Source organism: Vespa velutina, chromosome 5 (genome assembly GCF_912470025.1).
Source record: "Vespa velutina chromosome 5, iVesVel2.1, whole genome shotgun sequence".
Taxonomy (NCBI): domain Eukaryota; kingdom Metazoa; phylum Arthropoda; class Insecta; order Hymenoptera; family Vespidae; genus Vespa; species Vespa velutina.
In genome coordinates, this window is record NC_062192.1 from 43490 (window position 1) to 62500 (window position 19011).

A 19011-nucleotide genomic window follows, 5' to 3' on the forward strand; every position below is an offset into this window, starting at 1 on the left:
GAAGAATGCATCGTTAGGCATTCGTATTCGTTCCCCTCTACTCTGGGGACTTTCTCGTCGCGCACTCTGTTATCGCGCCGCATTAACGTAATAGGATAGATCCATCTATGAGCATAATAATGTCCATGGTGGATATACTTACGACACCAACAGAGTTCAAATCAGGAAGTATAATATAACGAAATAGATAATATAGAGATATTATTATGATATAAACGATTCGATATAAACGATTTGATTGTAGGAAGGAAGCTTGTTTTGTCGCTCGTATTACGATGTGAAAATTTTCTATCAAAATTTTTCTCCAATATTAAGTATTAAATATTGTCCTTTTAACGAGTTATGTTGATTTATGTCGATCAAGAGGATCGCTTTACCCATAGAAATATACGTTTATATTATTATATTCGTAATTTATGAGCGTGTAGAGATAGAGATAGGTTATGATAAAACATTTCCCCACTATGTATTCGCGAAGATACGAAGATACGATAAATGAATCTTCAAATCGAATTCGGAGCACTCGATTACATTCGAATCGATGGTATTCCTTAGTATAAATTGTTTACAAATAATATGTCACCGTATGAACACTTCTGACAATATGTACGTTAAGGCATACACGAAAACATTGTGATAACGAACGAGACTGAGAAGTTCCAAGGCAACAGTTAAATGGTGAGTGATCGTTCCACAAAATAGGTTAGTTCTTAATTCTGTGAGTTAAGCTTTTTGTACAGGCAACGTCTACGTAGAGAGAATTATCTGGTTAATGCACAAGTATATATAACTACGTTGATACATGCGTATCGAATTCGTTATTTATGATCCGTAATTCAAAGTTCAGTATTATAAGTGCAGATAGATATCAATCTGTCGTTTCAGGTAGTAGTTTTTCTTTATTGGATCACCGTGTAACATAATGCGCGATGCATATAATTACTCTTTAATACGCAACCGTTATCGCGATAATATCAAATAACGCAATATTCTCTTCTCCGTAGAGAAAAGAAACTTTTAAAGGACATTCGATGTGATAAACGATGCCTACGAAGAATGTGGTAGTTGATTGGACAACCAACGACGTTGGTGTTTGGCTTGCAGAAAATGGACATTTAAGTTTTTCGTCTTTATTTAAGAAGCACGACATAGATGGAAAGGTACTTCTAACATTAAAAGAGGAAGATTTAAAGTCCGTAGCCATACAGGCGAATAAAACTATAGGAGACTTAAAAAGATTGTGTATCAGTATTAAACAATTACAAAGAGACAACGTCGCGATGCTGTTCGAATTGGGATGCGTCGATTTGTTCACCGCGCCGCACTTTTACGGCCATAACAAACACGAAGTCAGTAATCCAGTTTTACTCTAATTCTAATCTAAGACTGTAAAATTAATTATTATTAACGAACTGTCGTATATTATATTTATATATATATATATATATATATATATATATATATATATTATATTATATTTAAATTAATTACAGATGCCCAGCGCTGGTACAAATAACGAAGGTTCCATAGAGAATGAATTTTATTCAGCTTCTGTGTCGGAAGATGGACACGCGTCTCATTTGCCGCCTGAAATATGGAAGACCTTTATTAGTTTGGCATATTTATTTATTGTTACTTGGATTACTGCCTTTGTGATGGTAATAGTGCACGATCGAGTGCCAGATATGAAAAAGTATCCACCTTTGCCGGATATATTTTTGGACAACGTTCCTCATATACCCTGGGCATTCGACATGTGCGAAGTTACTGGCACTATACTTTTTGCCATTTGGCTCATTGTTCTTATTTTCCATAAGTATAGGTAATGATATAAGGGGTAAAAATTGTCCATTTTGTCGATATTTATTCAATTCAATTTCTCATCAATTTTTCCTCTCTATCAACTTCGTAGATTTATCTTATTACGGAGATTTTTCGCCCTCTTTGGTACAGTCTTCTTATTGCGATGCGTTACAATGCTGATTACATCTCTCTCTGTACCTGGCGCACATTTGCAATGTCAACCGCGTAAGATGCCAGACGAAGGTTGGACTAGGTGCGAAATGTTATTATAAACTAGACGATCGATCAAACTAGTCGATCAAACTAGACGATTTTAATTAATGCATACCAATAATGTTCCTTATTCAGTTCTGCATATGTGGAATTATATAATAAGATCGCAATGGCTTACGTTATCTGGCGTGGTGCCGGTATGTCAATACAAGGTGTTAGAACTTGCGGCGACTACATGTTTAGCGGCCATACGGTCACATTGACCATGCTGAATTTTTTTATCACTGAATGTGAGTATGAATTCGAATTCGAAATCGCCTTAAATAAGAGAAAAAAGAAATGAGAGATTTAGAAAAGGATTCGTTTTCTTTTTTAATTTTTCTTTCTCCTTTTTTTTTTTACTTCTTTTTCTTCTCTTCTTTTTTTTCTTTTTCTTCTTTCTTTCTTTTTCTTCTTTCTTTTCTTTTTTCTTTTTCTTCTCTTCTTTTTTTTCTTTTTCTTTTTTTCTTTTCTTTTCTTTTCTTTTCTTTTCTTTTCTTTTCTTTTCTTTTCTTTTCCAGATACCCCAAGACAGCTCTACTTCCTTCACACCTTTACATGGATGCTTAATATGTTCGGTATCTTTTTTATATTGGCCGCCCACGAACATTATTCCATCGATGTGTTTGTAGCGTTTTATATAACTTCCCGATTATTTTTATATTATCATACCTTGGCCAATAATCAAGCACTGATGCAACGTGACTCAAACAGAACTAGAATTTGGTTTCCACTTTTTAGTTTTTTCGAATCGTCCGTCGATGGGATCGTACCAAACGAATATGAGTCCCCGTCATTAATCATTTATAATCTAATATGTAGGGGGAAAGATGTTTGCAACATTCTAAGATCGTTTATCTACTTTCGAAAACCGCGGAGCAACGTAAATGGTAATATAAACAGCACAAGGAAGGAACGCTAATATAAATATTTTAATGTTTTACAAATTGGTTATCGTCTTCGAAATTTGTCAATATGAAATCAAATGGAAATGTTTAATTTCGATGATATTAATAACTGAAGGATGTTATATATTTTATCAAATTGATAAAGTTGAATGCATCGATTTTTCTAAACTTGTAAATATTCTTAAAGTGTTAATCACATCTAAATGGCATTCCTTTTAATTAATACCATTAACGTGTTACCTTATATTATTTCGAAATTTAGAATGGAGCATTCGCTATTCTATATAATCACTTATATATTGAATTATGCCTTTTATTTGATAACTTTATTTATTTTTTCTTCAAATAAGAGTACAATTTATGGAAAAAAAATGCTTCATTTTAGAAGCTCCTAATTTTACAAATAAATTCTATGAAAATATTGTAATAAGGAAGGAGGGTAAAAGGCTTAGTAAGAATGAGTGCACAATTTGATATTAATCAATTAACAATTCTTCCCTATATTAATTAATTCGATAAGTTTTTCCTGTAATGAAAGCCAAAAAATTCACATGGGCGACTAAACCGTTTATTCGTTTGTTTCATTATCTATTGAAAGAGAAAGAATGAAAAGCAAGAAAAGAAAATAACGTAATTAACATAAGGACAATGTATTAGTGTGAAATGCGGAGTGGGGATAAATAACGGGATTGTACAAAGTACCGATATTATAATAGAGTTTATACGCATAGATTGTTTTATACGAAAGGAGAGAATTGTGCGATAGTGAGAATTATATATGTATATATGTATGTATGTACGTGTGTACGTATGTATATGCATACTTCTATTCCGTAAAGTAAATCGGTATCAAGAATGGTAATATATATAATTGATTAATTATTATCAATTATAGGACATTTAGGATATAAAGGTAGAACCGGTAGTAAATCGAACGAAACTGCTGTTGGCTAGCCTGATCTATTGATAGATAAGAAGAATAAAACTTGAACTAAATGATATCGCGTCGATATATTTTTTTACGTTTTAAAGAGAAAAAAGAAAAATGAACAAATTTTGTTGTTTAATTAAAGCAAATAACGTTTGCCCGTTAAGTAATTTCACCACTTTCTATCCGTTTTAGAAAGTAATCGTAATGGCAGGCTGTCTTATTTGGGCCTAATCGTAGCTTTTATACCGATACAGATTCATTACGATATGCGAGTTACGATAGTTGATCAATCTTATTAAAAACTCATTTGTATAAACGTGACAGGCATACAAGTACACAGACATACACAGATTTGTACGCAATTATGCGATAATAATTGAATATAGGGGTTAATCAAAGAGGCTATTCGCAAAGGAAAATAACATTTTATATTTAAGTTTTGCTATCGAATCACGCACGAAACGGAGGAACATGCTTGTACATTAATATAAACATATATGTAGATATTTAATATATCGTTAATTACGTATATATCTATTAATAGGATTAAAGGTATAGTAAATGGCGCATCAGAAATAGGAGCGCGAGTTTTGACGGATATAATGCCAACTTTTTTTATTTATTAAATAGCTCATTATTTTTTGTATAAACGTTATATCGATACAAAAAGGACTGAAATAATTCATCGTATATATTATTCATCGTTATCATCGTTGATCTGAGTTTTATTTAAACTTACATACATGCAAATTCATATTAATAAAAAATGTATACGTATATGTCCCACGATCAGTTTTGTACAGGTATGTGTATATATATATATACATATATATATATATATATATATATGTATATGTATATGTATATATATATATATATATATATATATATATTCGTGAAAGCGAAGGAGAACGTAAATACCAAAGTACTTTGTTAAACTATTATTTTATCGTTTCGAAAAAGAAAGAGAAATATATCAACGATGAGTAGTACGTGTGCCGCCGCAAACATTATAAAATAGGATTGGTTCGTGGGAAATATAGCAATATTTATGTATAATGTACGTATATAGAGCTATCGGCCGTGAAAATGTATTATTCGAATTTCACAGAGTGCGCCTGCGAACCATGGATATTTTCTTTCTTCCTTTCTTTTTCTCTTTCTTTTTCTTTTTTCAAATGAAAATACGTGTATATACGTATTAAACATAGATATATAATTTTCTATAAATAATTTCAATGCAAGGTCATAGAGAATTGAAGTGAGATTTTCTTGTTCTCTTATAATAACGATATTTTAACAACAACAACAACAACAACAACAACAACAACAACGGTTTTAACGATATTTTAATAACAACATTTTCACGAATCGGCGAGTTAGATTTTATAACGTTGTCGAATGTTGGAATAAAGACTACTTTTCAAGAATCTTCCCCCGATCTTATTCCATTGCAATCCGGAACTGGAATCATTCGAGAAGCCATTGAGGAAGAAAGGATGGACGCTTTGTAACGATGTAAATCCTATATTACCTATAATATTAATAAGTACATCTCGGATAAATCGACGTTTATACGAGAATATTAGATACGACTACGATAGGTAAATGGTAATATTATACCGGTTTAGTAGTTACAACTAAAATAGTTCGCGCTCGTAGATATCTATAATTAAACGTTGGAGGTGACGTTATAGGACGGTGCTATTCACAGTGGGTCTAGTTTGATATTTCTTACCGAGCATGTTGGTTTCATACGCGCGCTTCTCTATAAACGTTTCGCCGGGGAAAAAGTGAAAAGAAAAATTGAAGGGTATATTATAGATAAGTATCGGCGATACGCATATAGTTGCAGATAAAACTCAGAGTAAATTCATCATTTGCATTGCGTGTGTACGCGTGCGTATGCGATTCTTTTAATATCGTTCCTTTAATTATCGCCAATTCGTCGATTCGGAGTAACACTATGGGGGAAAATCTGGATATGGGAGAATGTCCGGTGTGCGGTAAGCAGGCTCGGCTGAAATGCAGCGGCTGCAAGGGGAGCTTTTATTGCGGGAAGGAACACCAAAGGGAAGATTGGCCGTTGCACAAATCAATCTGCCATGCCTGGGAGATCGAGGAAAGCAAAGAATTGGGAAGATACTTGATTGCAAGGAGGGATTTAAAGAGCGGTGAGCCGATCATTTCGGAAGTGCCACTCGTTTGGGGAGCCGCACCTCATACGTCTTACAGGGTGTGCGTCGGTTGCGGTCAACGTTGCGAGGACGTCGAAACGAGATGTCCCAAGTGCTTCTGGCCTTCCTGTTCTACGGACTGCAAGGCTCTCCTGGCTAAGGACGGCCACGAGTTGGAATGTGCCCTTCTTGCAAAAACCAGAATCTTTCCCAGGTGAAGAAAAACGGCTTTGACGTGGCTACCGGTAACGTTATCCGTTAAGAATACAACCGCGTATATAACCGCCTATAACGTATATTATATACCACCTATATATACGATAGTATATTAAAGTACCGTTAGTATCGGTCGATCGATCTTCCTCTTCTTTCGTCTCTCTTTTTCCGTCGCCGTATTTCCCCGTCGTCTTTTTCTAGATGCGACGTTTTGCTACCGATAAGGATGCTGATACTTTGGAAGACAAAGTCGAAGCGTTGGAAATTATTGGAAAAGCTACAGAGTCACGAGGATTCTCGCGGTCCTGGGACCGATGCTTACGAGGAGGTGGAAGAGATAACGAATCATCTTAGAGCCCTTGTCGCGGTCGATCCTTCTTGCGCCAAGATATTGCCTAAAATTTGTGGGCTAATCGACGTGAACGGGCTCGAAACATTACCGCCGGAAGGTTCCGTCGCCATTTATCGCACGACATGTCTTTTGGAACACCGTTGCTTACCAAACACTCGGCATTTCTTCGCATTGGACGAGAATGGTAGACCGATCGTAAACGTGCTCGCCGTTACCTCGATTAAAAAGTAGGTAAACCGTTGGTGGAATTTAATGAAAGATCCGATATAGATCCCTTTTATACGACCGCGATTATATCATTTTTCAAGGGGCGAACATTTGAGTACGTGCTATACTCACGCACTTTGGTCTACGAGAGCGAGGAGGCGACATTTGCTCGCGACCAAATATTTTTCTTGTTCCTGCGAACGATGCGCCGATCCAACGGAACTGGGAACGCATCTTGGCACTCTGAGATGTCCTTACAACGACGGCGGATTCATTCTTCCGAGGGATCCGTTGGACTTTGAAACGGAATGGTCCTGCGATACGTGTAAAAATACTCTTCGGTCCTCGGAGGTCGGTCAATTAATGGATAGGCTCGAGGAAGAAGTCGAAGAGGCAATGAGGACCCCAAACAAGGCCGTGCTTTCCGATCTTCTTTCTCGGTGAGTGCTTCTTCCTCGCTTCCTGTTTGACACCAGGAGGCGGGGGAGAGGTGGCGGAGGAGACAGCGGAGAAACCAAAAGAATTCTCCATTTTCTTCTTCTACAATCACGTAATACGTGACGTACGATCATATACATATTTTCAGACTTCGCGCTCTTCTACATCCGGGCCATCAACATTGCATATCTATCGGGCATTCTTTGATACAATTATTACCGTCGAACGATCGACAAAAATTCGACCTTTGCAATCTTATAATGAATACCGTCGCCGTCGTAGATCCATACTGCGAACGATTGACACTCTACGCGGCAATTACTTTACGAGAACTCGCCGATTGTCCAGGACAAGACAAGAAAGGACATTTGTCGAAAGCCATGACTTTGTTGATGTCAGAGCCTGCGAAAAGTCCTGGCGGTAAATTATTGCGACTGATAAAGTCCGAATTAGAATATCTTTGATCCTATTGTATTGATGTAATTGTCCCTACGAGCGTAGGGTCCTAAAATATTATATTAGATTGGAAGGAAAATGCAAAGAAAAAAGAGAAAGAGATCAGGCGGAATATGAATCAATATGAATTTTACATTATATTTTATTTTATGGATAAGCTTACATACATACGTTCAAATAGAATCCCTCAAATTAAATCCAAAATCGTTATCCTAAAGAATCGTTATCCTATGAATGTGAGAATGATTTAATAATCGTTAAACGTATCAAAAACGGCAAATAGACGACTATTAGAATTGTCATGGACGCAGACAGGTACGTTTCGTCCGTACCCCTAACAGAGGATACGACAAGGATCGACCTTTGAGCTGGGCCGTGATTTGCAAAAGATATGCCTTCCCGGGTTGCAATCTCTTGAGGGTAAACGGAAGGGCTCTGTCATTCGGCGTGCTCCCTCTTTCCTCGCAGACCTCGAACGTATACTCGGATCGACGACGACGATGGAGACCGCACTGATCGGGTACGCTAGCAAAGCTGGCCAATGTCGTAGAATCTTTCAATTCTCTCACGAGAATGCAATATTTCGCGGCACCGGCCGGCTCTACTCCTATTGTCACCTCGTCGCAACTTCTCAATGAGCGATACTCGCGCGGCGTGCTTCTCGACGGTACCTAACGGAATAATGTAAGCTATTAAAATTTTTTACATATCTATGTTGAATGGAAAATCGTATCGTCTACCTGCGGATAAATCGTCGAGGACTCCTGCGTAACTAGTACTTTGATTGCCGTGACTCTCGCTAATTCCTGCGGTGTAGCCGATATCCGCAGAATATAAGCTTTTCCCGTGGGCAGTAGAGGTACTCGCAGAGACGCATATCCCACCACTTCTTTTTCCTATAAATTTCCTATAAATTTATCCTATTTCCTATAAAAAAATCGAACGCACATAGAGAGGGGAGGGGGGCGGAAGGGAGGGAGAGAGAGACGCATCACCCAGAAGGAGGAAAGAGAGAAAAAGATGCATCGATACATATTCGGATGGATTACCCGCAGTATTCCTGGAGCACTTAGTTTGGCCTTGACTATTCCACCGCCGCAAGGAAGAATGTGGAAGATACTCGATGCATTTTCCGCTGGGCGATAACGGAAATTGACGAAACCATCGGTTTTTCTCAAACTCACCGTGGCGTAACGTCCCGTATGTAACATCAACTCCGGCGTTTTCCGAAATCGTATGGCATCGGTGGCAAGTTTATTCGAAACGTTGTTACGCATATTAACCTGCAAACGAAAAAAAGTAATAATAATATCGTAAGTATCAACTAGTTATCTTCGCTATTATCGTCGCTTTCCCCGAACCAACCACATATAGAGTAAAGTTGTACGTAGTGTCGAACTTCATTCTGTGAAGAGTCAACTTGGTCTGTCGTACGCAATGAACCCCTTCCGGGACACCCCGATATTGATGCTCTCTGTTGCTCGAGGAACTTCCCTTGCCGGTATACGAATGAACGATGAGAAAGTTTTGCGCGGCGCAAAGCGTCGAAGGGTGTGCTTGAGTTCCCGACGTAACGGCCAAACAATAGTTGGATAGGTGCGGATCTACGTGGCTACGAGGAAATAAAGACTAAACTCAATGCTCTAAAGTAAAGGTAAACGATCCTAGGGTCGTTTGTCCATCTCTAACGATTCTCTCTTTGGGGTTAAGTCTATCGAAGTTCTCTTACCTTTTGTTCCAAGATATGGTTAGCCGACGTTTGCTTCTTCTCTGTTGAAATCTTAAGGAACGCTGACGATTCTCCTTTTCATTCGCATAAAATCCTGACAGATGATTCAAGGCGTTGGACGTTGCGTACAAGAGTACGGTGCTCGGATCTGATTTTTCGATTTTCTTACCCCGCAATGATTTGATTTCGAACCAATATAAACCAGCGCGCGTTCGCGCTATCGTAAAGTTCTGATCCTCTGCTCCTTCGTACGTAAACAAAGGCGATCCTGGTTTTAGTGTCTTCACCGGCCATCGAGACTGATCTACTTGTCAATGTAATGACGCGTGTAAATGAAGGAAAAATATTATAAATGACTATACTTTTAACTAATTCGAACTCACATTTTGCTCCTTCCAGTTCTCGATCATTTTCAGGTGGCTCCGCGTAACTGACCGTCCATGATATCGGACCGCTGCAGGGACTGACGAGCAAGGTGAGAGGTGGACCTTCTCGCGGGTTCAGATAATAAAACCTACAATAATATTATCTAGATACAGTATAAACTAATCTTGTTCCAGGTAGAAGTTAGTATCGAACATGTAGGTATCGAAGGAAAATGAGAAGGATCGTGAAAAAAAAAGGATAGACACACGTGCGTTCAGCTGCGGTCGATACTGCGAAGCACGTAACGTATATAAAATAGGTAAAACGCGAATGTTGCTATATTTAGTCAGTTCGTTTGATCACGTAGTTCGTACGGTCAACGGCAACGGCACCGGCACCGGCACTGGCACCGGCAACGGCAACGGCAACGGCAACGGCAACGGCAACGGCAACGGCAACGGCACGCTCGGATCACATCGGTTAAGTTTACGGCTCGACGATGCCAGCCTTCTCTTTCACCCTTTCCATCCTCCGGCCTGCACGCGCGTCGGATGGGCGTCGGGACGTTGTCGCCACCGCACGTGCTCGCACGCGCTCGCACGCGCTCGCAAGCTCTCTCTCTCTCTCTCTCTCTCTCTCTCCCCCCCCTCCCTCCCTCCCTCCCCCTCCCCCGCCTATTCCACGCATTCCCCTCGCTTGCTAAGCGGAGTTGCCTCTGCCGTTGCCAGTGAGACGGCTATTGTAAAATTAGCGTCGGGACACAATGCCGGCGTCGCGGCGTCTGGGGTCGCGGCAGCCACGACCCCCGTGATCTAAATTCGGCCACCGTAGCCGCGTCGCGTACCCGCGGGACCTTCCAATTGATTCTGTCATTCGACTTCGTTCAAGGACCGCGAACGTCTCACGTCTTTCCTATCCAAGTCTGATCAAGAGATCAACGAGAGAGATCGAACCGATACAATTTGCAATCCCTTCGAAATTTTACTTCCCTTGTAGGAAAATATAATATACACATAATATATATTATTGCTTTCTTCGAAAAATTTATTTCGTACGTAGATTTACGTTTTGCCGAGAAGTCTTGAAAAAAATCCTTAGATATATATCAGCGCGGCAGTGCCGTCGTAGCCGCTTTTCGTGGAAACCATCCGATAGTAGAACTTTTATGGTGCGTATCGTCGCGACGCGAACATAACTACTTCTCCCTTCACGGATCGCGACAATTTGCTCTCTTCGAATAGGGCCTCTACCCGAGAGAAGAGACTAACCGCTATCGTTTAAACAGACACACCCTCTTAAGAATCTGATTGCTAAATCGATCCTTCCTTTTTACGTGCTTTCGTTTACGCGTGAACAAATAATTACACTCCAAGATCCGTCCTCTCTCTCCTCTCTCGTGATCTCTCTGATCGAGTAACATGTGCAAGGAATAATATTACCACGAAGAACGTGGAAAGGATTTATTTCCCTAAGATACGTGCGATCATATTCCAAAACCACCTGATATCGAGCCAGGCTTATTTCCGTTCGCGGTTAAAAGTCCATTAGTTGAATTAAACGCAACCCTCGCGTATGTTAAAGAGAATAAACAAAGATAGATACTTTATGTCGGCAATAATGAAACGAACAACGAATTATATTATATGTATTTATGGTAATTTTGTTATTGTATGTGAAATATATTACTAACTGATTCGTGAGACGAAGGGGTAAACGTTGGAAAGTTTATGCGCGTGTCAACGTGCTACATAAGTGCAGAAAGTTCGATTATAACGAATATTAATTTTTTGCTTTTTTCGTTCCGTACGGGGGAAAAATAACCGCGATCCGTTCTATCGTTCTCCTTGCTTCCTCCTCTCTTTGTTTCGCAAGAAAAACAAAGGCAAGACGATATAATAAGAAGAATGAATTCGATCACCGAAGCTAAATCAAAATATTCGTATTCGAAAATGGGCCTTATTTCTAATCTACCATTGTATGTATAAAACGTGAAATGCTCACTGCGACACATTGCCCGGTCGAAGGGTAGCAGGTATCTGGTACTCGGGGTGCAACACGCCGGTCCTGTTGAATTCTTGCGCGCGCGTCGGTCTCTCGGCGCCAAAGGGTCTCGGGCTGCCTACTGTTCTGCGAGTCTGGTAGAACTGTTCCTCTTGTTCCTGCTCCTGCTGCTGCTGCTGCTGCTGCTGCTGCTGCTGCTGCTGCTGCTGTGGTTGAAAGAATTTCTCGCAAAAGGCGCATCCGGTGCAATAAGACGCACAAAGCGACGCGACTAAGAGAAGAAAGAGGAGTCGCGGACGGTAAGACGACATCGTGACTATTGAGAACAGGACGGTGTCAAAGGATTTTATAAAAGGAAGGAGGAAGATCGGGGAGAAGTAGGAATAGTGTCGCGAAGATAGGAGAAGAGGATGGGGAGTTAAAGGGAGAATAGCGTCGGCGTCGACGACGACGACGACGACGACGACGACGACGGCGACGGCGACGACGACGACGACGACGACGACGACGACGACGACGACGACGACGGCGGCGGCGACGACGACGACGACGACGACGACGACGACGACGGCGGCGACGACGACGACGACGACGACGACGACGACGACGACGACGACGACGACGACATCCGTCGTCCAGTGGCGAACGAGTTCGACTGTGTGTCGAGCGGTAGACGGCAGAGACGACAGCAGGCTGCCAGCAGAGCTGCCACTGGAGCTGCCGCTTAGGAAAGCACGCCGAGACGAAACGAAATAACCCCTCTTCGTTTCCTATACAGCCGACGACTTCATGTTCGCCCCATCTTCTATAAGGAACCCTCATCCTCCTCTCCCCACTCTTTACCGCCACCACCAGCACGTCCCTCATTCGACTCCCTTCTCCCATCCCGCCCTTATGCTCTCTTCCTTCGTTTTTTCCTCCCCCAACTGACCTTTGCAACAAGCTTCATGGCCTTTTTTACCTTTCGTGTACTAAAGCCCTTCTTTTTCGATACTTTTAACAAAACAATGTTATCGTTATCATCTTTGACATCCTCTGACGTTGCCCTGAATATTATTTCTTTCGTCATGCAAATCGAATATATCTCGATATATTCGATAGGCGACCCTTTAATATAAATTCAAGGTTAATATTTGATGAAATACTTGTGAAAAATGTTAAAAGTATCGCGATTCTCGGTACAACAGTAGCATACACGCGTATACTGTATATGCCACGCGATAGCCCTTTCGAGATAGAAAAAAGCTAATTATTGGCACGTAAGGTAGTCAGTAACGTCCGCTGCATAAGGTAAGGCAAGGCGGATGGACGTCACCACGGACGTCAAACGGCCTTCCTGTTTCATGCGGCGCGAGGAAAGAAGAAGCCGATATGGCGCGAAGATCGCGTAGAAAGGGAAGTTAGTATACGGTAAGGCGCGTTGTATCATGGACCAACGATGGGACGATGATGACAGCAGGTCTGGCGGGTGGCAGGCCAATAAATCATGGCCTGCAGTGTGGGAACCTCCGACTATATGCTCCACGTGTGCAGGATACACCATCGGTAAAACCATACTCCCGAAGCGAATCTCGCTACGCGCCCATCCGTCTGCTCATCCCGAGACGCGGCTTCGATGTGTGCGCATCGCGCGCGCGCGCGCGCACGCGATTTTACTTCTCCGATTCTTTTATCCGTATTCTTCTACATCTTCTTTATTGGGATGATAATATATGAGAAACTAAATAGAAATATTATTACGGTTTTCGATTCGAAACTACGGGCGGACGATAAAGAACGTTTTTCTTCTTTGTTCGTCGCCTTGTTGTCGAAGGTGCAAAGATATAAAATGGGAACATAGGGTAGGGAAACCGCATGTTTTCGGAACGGATGACTGCAGAAAGAGCGTTTGTTTCTTCCCTCGGTTGAACGTCGGCGCCTCGAATGTCGGCTCCGATGATCCATCGGGTATCGAGTTTACACCCGTCTCTCTCTCTCTCTCTCTCTCTCTCTCTCTCTCTCTCTCGAATAGCCTCGTCTTTCTCTCTCCCTCTTTAGTTCACGTCACGCGAAGACCTACTCCGTTTTACCTCTTTGCCACCTTGCGATACTGACCCTGCCTTCTTCGAGAGCGACACCTTCCAAGTGTTACGCGGTCCAAGTGTCACCGTATAACAGAGAGCAAGAAATTTTCAGCCGTCCACGAAAGCGAGCTGTCCCTCTCGGCTACTCCGATGTCGCGCCGGCAACTTGAGATCTTCTTCGAAGCGTGTAGATCGAGCGCGTACACGTACTTACTCCAAGTAAATCGTCGCGAGCTTTCATCTTCTTCCTCGTTATGCGCGATGTCGGTGCCCTGCGAAAGCAAGAAGATTCGTCGAGAATTCGTAAATTTAATATCGCGACCGGATATTATGTACCTATTTTCGATACTTTACCTATCACATTTTTGGAGAAAAGACATTTTGTAGATATGTCCGCAGGTTAAAAATAATAAAACCGATAGATAGATATGTAGCTACAAACGTACACGATGAATCTTCGTCCTTGCCTCTCTTCTCCCCCCTCCTGGAATTCTGATCTTTTGGTTGAACCGGCATATTACTTATTTATTAGGACCGTACCCGGGTGGTCCGCGACATGACGGAATCGATTACGCGAGTTCGCGGAACTGGCCTTCCGCTCGAACCCCTTTGGAATTATGCTTCCACTCCTTCGAATTCGGCGTTCCTCAACCTCCTTCTATGTTGTCGCTCTTCTTCGTTTCCCCGTCTCCCTCCTTTCCCCTTTCGCTCCCTCCCCGCCCCAATCTCTCCCTCCTCTCTCTCTCTCTCTCTCTCTCTCTCTCTCTCTTCCCTTTCTTTCCTCGCTTCTTCTTCCAAATCGCTCCTTCTTTTTTGTTTGCACGCTTTTCTCCCTCTCTCTCTCTCTCTCTCTCTCTCTCTCTCTCTCTCTTTACAGTTCTAGCTCTATCCCTTGCATCGTCCATCTTCTTCTCCTTACCTTTCTGCTTATTATGTAATCAGAATAACAATAATTGCTTCGGAACTGCTTCGACTGCTCATCAATCCGTGTGACAGCTGGTTGCCCGCGGCTACGTATAGGCTACGATCGTTTGCCGCTTTCCCAAGATCTCTCTGCGAGTACGATTTTAGGGATGAGAACAAAGAATATATTTGCGTTGCTATCGATTTCGATATTATCACTTCAATTCTCGAAAATTGTCTCATTTTTCGGATAATTTTTTCGTCTATTCCTTGACTATTAAATCTAAATAATCGATCGGTCACTCTAACCAGAGTAAGACCGGCTAACCATATATAATATCGATATACAATATACGTATATTGCTAGACGTATATACACGTATTTCGATACGTCGATCAAAGCATTGGCTTTTATCGTGAGTTTCGATGGCGGCCCTTTCGAAACTGGCGGCGATCCTTTCAGTCGCGAGAAAGATGCATCAAGGAACACAATAAGAAGGTTCAGGAAATAATAAATATCATTAGTTGCAATTGTATGTACAGTTTTTATTTGGGTTAATATAGTAATTCTCCATATCAGGGCAGGCAAATACGATTGGGTCATCTTATGCGTTAACGTTCCGATGCCTCGTACGAGAGCGTACGTCAGTTCAAAGAGCGAACATGGGGGGTACAAAGGTAGCTAGCCTCGTCCTAGCCTCGTGATTGCGCATTCACACTCTTCTAAGATAAGTACTGCATTTGTTTCTTCTTTAATCTCCCCGTAAATACTCTTGTCTAATTTAATTACGTACGTAATAATTCGATTAATCAATAAATCCGTAATAAATCCGTATAAACGTTTGAATCGTGTGCGTGAGTGAACTAGTGGCGCCGATGTCTGTCGTAGACACCGACTAGGAAGTCTCTGTAGTAACCAGCGGTAAACGTATCACAAGTTATGTAGCAAGTTTATTTATTCGTCATCGGAATGCGAACGTTCGATGCTCGAGGTAAGTGCCTTTTCCTTTTCCTCCTCTTTTTCTTTCTCTCTCTCTCTCTCTCTCTCTCTCTCTCTCTCTCATTCTCCCGCGCGCGCGCTCTCTCTCTCTCTCTCTCTCTCTCTCTCTCTCTCTCTCTCTCTCTCTCTCTCTCTCTCTCTCTCTCCCTTTCTATGCTGACGACTTTAAATTTTGCAGATGAGAAAGACGAATTGGACGACGGCATTTTTTACTACAATGTTCTTCTCTTTCTCTCGAGCTCGCAAGTTCAAAAGTGCGAGGATAATGTTAATAAAACGCACGCGCATACGTCGAACCTCGAACGCTCGTCTTTATTGTATGTAGTATATAGCATAACACAACGTCGCGACGCTTGTCGTCTCTTCTTCGTTCATTAATGACTCGTTGATGGGACGACGCACATTCCCTACGTTCGCTGTGATCGCTTAGATAATCGTTATTGTATATCAAACTTTATAAACTGTAATATAATGTAAACCTGTAAAAAATATACTGGGTGGCGGCGGCTCTGTATAATATAATAAGTAGTATTATAGTTGTTATGGTACAATTGTAATTAGTATAAATATATCATTATGTTATATATTGCGACGTATGTTTTCATTTCTTCGGTTTTTTCTTTTTCCTTCGTCGACCGATTCTCTCTTTTCCACCTTTTTCGTTCGCTCTCTCTCCCCCCTCCCCCACCCCCCACCAAACCCCCACCCCCCCCCTCTCTCTCTCTCTCTCTCTCTCTCTCTCTCTCTCTCTTCATTTCACACACGCGCGCACTTACACACACAATCTCTCTCTTTCTCTCCAATTTTCTTTAACTTCCTTTCCTATCCTTTGAAAATTTCTGGTAAACGTTGTTAAGCTATGCCCATCTCTTAGTCAATCTCCCTCACATCGAAGAGTACGATAGATTCCCGTTAGTACAGCAAAGACGCTCGTATACGATTTACAAAAACTGATTCTCTATTCCGTACATCGTCATTGGAAAAAAAGTTTCGTTAATTAGAAAAAATTGAAAAATTCATTGAAATATTTATTTAAAAAGTAAAAAATGCGCGCGTACTCGTAACAACTTTATAATAATTATACAATATTACATTATAATAATATTACAATACAGACACAACCTAATCGTTTCGCATGAAAATGTAAAGACATTGAAAGCAACGCGCGATCTTTACTATACCATACGATTAAAACTATAACGTCTCTTCGTTATTAAATTATCGTGCGCTCAAGGCGAGGCTAGGGCGATTTAGGAACTACATGACAGCACAACCGATGCAAGTAACTATTTCATCTGTATGTTTTCTCTCTTTCATAAATGAATCCAAAGTGAAGAAAGTACGGACCCGAAGATTTCTATATCTTGGCGCGGACAATTATTGATGATTATAGATCGATAGATTCGAGTTTCATTTTATACAGTCCATTTTCTACGTTCCTTTAATTTGTCTCAAATTCTTTGGTAAATTTAAAAAGATCTTTGGTAAATGTAAAATATGATAATTATTAAATATAAAAATAAATGACATTATCAAAAGTAATAAGAATAGATTTCAAAACGATTCGCTTTGATGGCTCATAGCGTATGTTTTAAGAAGATACGATCGATAATGTAGAACAAACCCCCGACGTATACCGACGGTCGGTACGTGTTATCGATTAGAAGGACATGGGAGGAACTGTTTTGTGCCATCTTCCGATTGCATCGCGTACATGCTGGCGCGTGAACAAATGTAACATTGATAATAGATATTTATCATTTATTTCGCTCGCTTGAACGTGTCACGCCGCAATGGAGAAACTTCGTGTCTGCAAATTCTACACTTTTTTCAATTTCTTACTGTTCGAAGGTTGTATCCGAAGAAGAATGCTCGTAATGCACAATTATCGATATATATATATATATATATATATATATATATATATATATATTTATATATATATATATGTATATATATATATTACATATATATAACGTATATATGTATGTATACATGTATATATCTGTGTGTGTGTATATATATTATATATATGTATGTATATATCTGTGTATATATATATATTACATATATATAACGTATATATGTATGTATACATGTATATATCTGTGTGTGTGTATATATATTATATATATGTATGTATATATCTGTGTATATATATATATACATGTATATATTTACATATATATGTATTTATATATTCGTATATATGTATTTATGTGTATCTATATATATAAGTATACATGTATATGTGTATATATATATATATATATATATATATATATATATATCTGTACATTACATATAATATAATATATATATATATATATATATATATATATGTGTGTATATATATCTATATATATGTACATATATAAACATGTATATATATCCATATATATATACATATTCTATACACATACATACCTATACTTATATATTTATATATATATATATATTATATATATAAATGTATATATATCCATATATATATACATATTATATATAACATAAAAATTTATATGTATATGTATATATGTATATATATATACATATATAAATGTATATATATCCATATATATATACACATTATATATAACATAAAAATTTATATATACGTATATATATATATATATATATATATATATATATATATATGTGTATATATATCCATATAGATATACACATAAGTATATACACACACATCATATATATCATACAAATCTATATATACGTATATATATGTATATATATATATATATATATATATATATACCTATATATATACACAATATATATAACATACAAATTTATATATACGTATATATATGTATATACATATGTATATATATATACCAATATATATATACACATTATATATAACATACAAATCTATATATACGTATATATATATATATATATATATATGTATATATACCTATATATACATATATTTATATATATATATGTGTATATATATATATATATATATATATATATACACATATGTATATATTACGCATAAATAATCGATTGCGCATTTTTCGGTCCTATTTACACGTGTAATATTACATAAATTGAAAATAATGTCTTCAGAGGCATCTCATCCTTTCTTTCTTCTTTCGGTTCTTGCTATCTCTCTTTCTCTCTCTTTCTCTCTTTTTCTCTCTCTCTCTTTCTCTCTCTCTCTCTCTCTCTCTCTCTCTCTC

General features: G+C 39.2%; 3 protein-coding genes across 10 annotated transcripts in view; 2 read left to right on the forward strand and 1 right to left on the reverse strand.

Moving 5' to 3' along the window:
* On the forward strand, positions 1-5321 carry LOC124949496 (ceramide phosphoethanolamine synthase-like). Of its 3 annotated transcripts, none has more exons than XM_047494627.1 (6): positions 1-678; positions 1005-1349; positions 1494-1822; positions 1913-2056; positions 2152-2306; positions 2577-5321. In XM_047494627.1, exons 2-6 carry the CDS (start codon positions 1044-1046, stop codon positions 2975-2977), a joined length of 1335 nt encoding a protein of 444 aa, XP_047350583.1. In that variant the 5' UTR covers positions 1-678; positions 1005-1043; the 3' UTR covers positions 2978-5321. The 3 variants fall into 3 exon arrangements, with proteins under 3 accessions (XP_047350583.1, XP_047350584.1, XP_047350585.1); XM_047494628.1 differs by lacking the exon at positions 1-678 and adding an exon at positions 685-885; XM_047494629.1 differs by lacking the exon at positions 1-678 and having other exon boundaries at positions 1061-1160; positions 1250-1349.
* The window catches only part of LOC124949491, a 27891-nt gene continuing 13183 nt past the window's right edge, over positions 4304-19011 (reverse strand). For all 6 annotated transcript variants that reach the window (XM_047494615.1, XM_047494616.1, XM_047494611.1 and 3 more), the window contains exons 4-10: positions 11837-12107; positions 9853-9983; positions 9470-9773; positions 9106-9352; positions 8790-9023; positions 8481-8636; positions 4304-8411 (exon numbers count right to left, since the gene is read on the reverse strand). In XM_047494615.1, coding sequence (XP_047350571.1) covers positions 8040-8411; positions 8481-8636; positions 8790-9023; positions 9106-9352; positions 9470-9773; positions 9853-9983; positions 11837-12107 — 1715 coding nt within the window. In that variant the 3' untranslated portion in view covers positions 4304-8039. The remainder of the gene's footprint in view (positions 8412-8480; positions 8637-8789; positions 9024-9105; positions 9353-9469; positions 9774-9852; positions 9984-11836; positions 12108-19011) is intronic.
* On the forward strand, positions 5440-7902 carry LOC124949494 (SET domain-containing protein SmydA-8-like). The gene is made up of 4 exons (XM_047494624.1): positions 5440-6285; positions 6489-6866; positions 6948-7286; positions 7433-7902. Exons 1-4 carry the CDS (start codon positions 5861-5863, stop codon positions 7746-7748), a joined length of 1458 nt encoding a protein of 485 aa, XP_047350580.1. The 5' UTR covers positions 5440-5860; the 3' UTR covers positions 7749-7902.

What these genes read in the sequence shown, in the direction of transcription:
- LOC124949496 (XM_047494627.1), top strand. Translation starts at nt 1,044, where the DNA reads ATGCCTACGAAGAATGTGGTAGTTGATTGGACAACCAACGACGTTGGT. An exon ending in ACGGCCATAACAAACACGAA is followed by an intron (nt 1,350 to 1,493) that starts GTCAGTAATCCA and finishes AATTAATTACAG; the next exon opens with ATGCCCAGCGCTGGTACAAA. An exon ending in CCAGACGAAGGTTGGACTAG is followed by an intron (nt 2,057 to 2,151) that starts GTGCGAAATGTT and finishes TTCCTTATTCAG; the next exon opens with TTCTGCATATGTGGAATTAT.
- LOC124949494 (XM_047494624.1), top strand. Translation starts at nt 5,861, where the DNA reads ATGGGGGAAAATCTGGATATGGGAGAATGTCCGGTGTGCGGTAAGCAG. An exon ending in AAAACCAGAATCTTTCCCAG is followed by an intron (nt 6,286 to 6,488) that starts GTGAAGAAAAAC and finishes GTCTTTTTCTAG; the next exon opens with ATGCGACGTTTTGCTACCGA. An exon ending in GCCGTTACCTCGATTAAAAA is followed by an intron (nt 6,867 to 6,947) that starts GTAGGTAAACCG and finishes TCATTTTTCAAG; the next exon opens with GGGCGAACATTTGAGTACGT.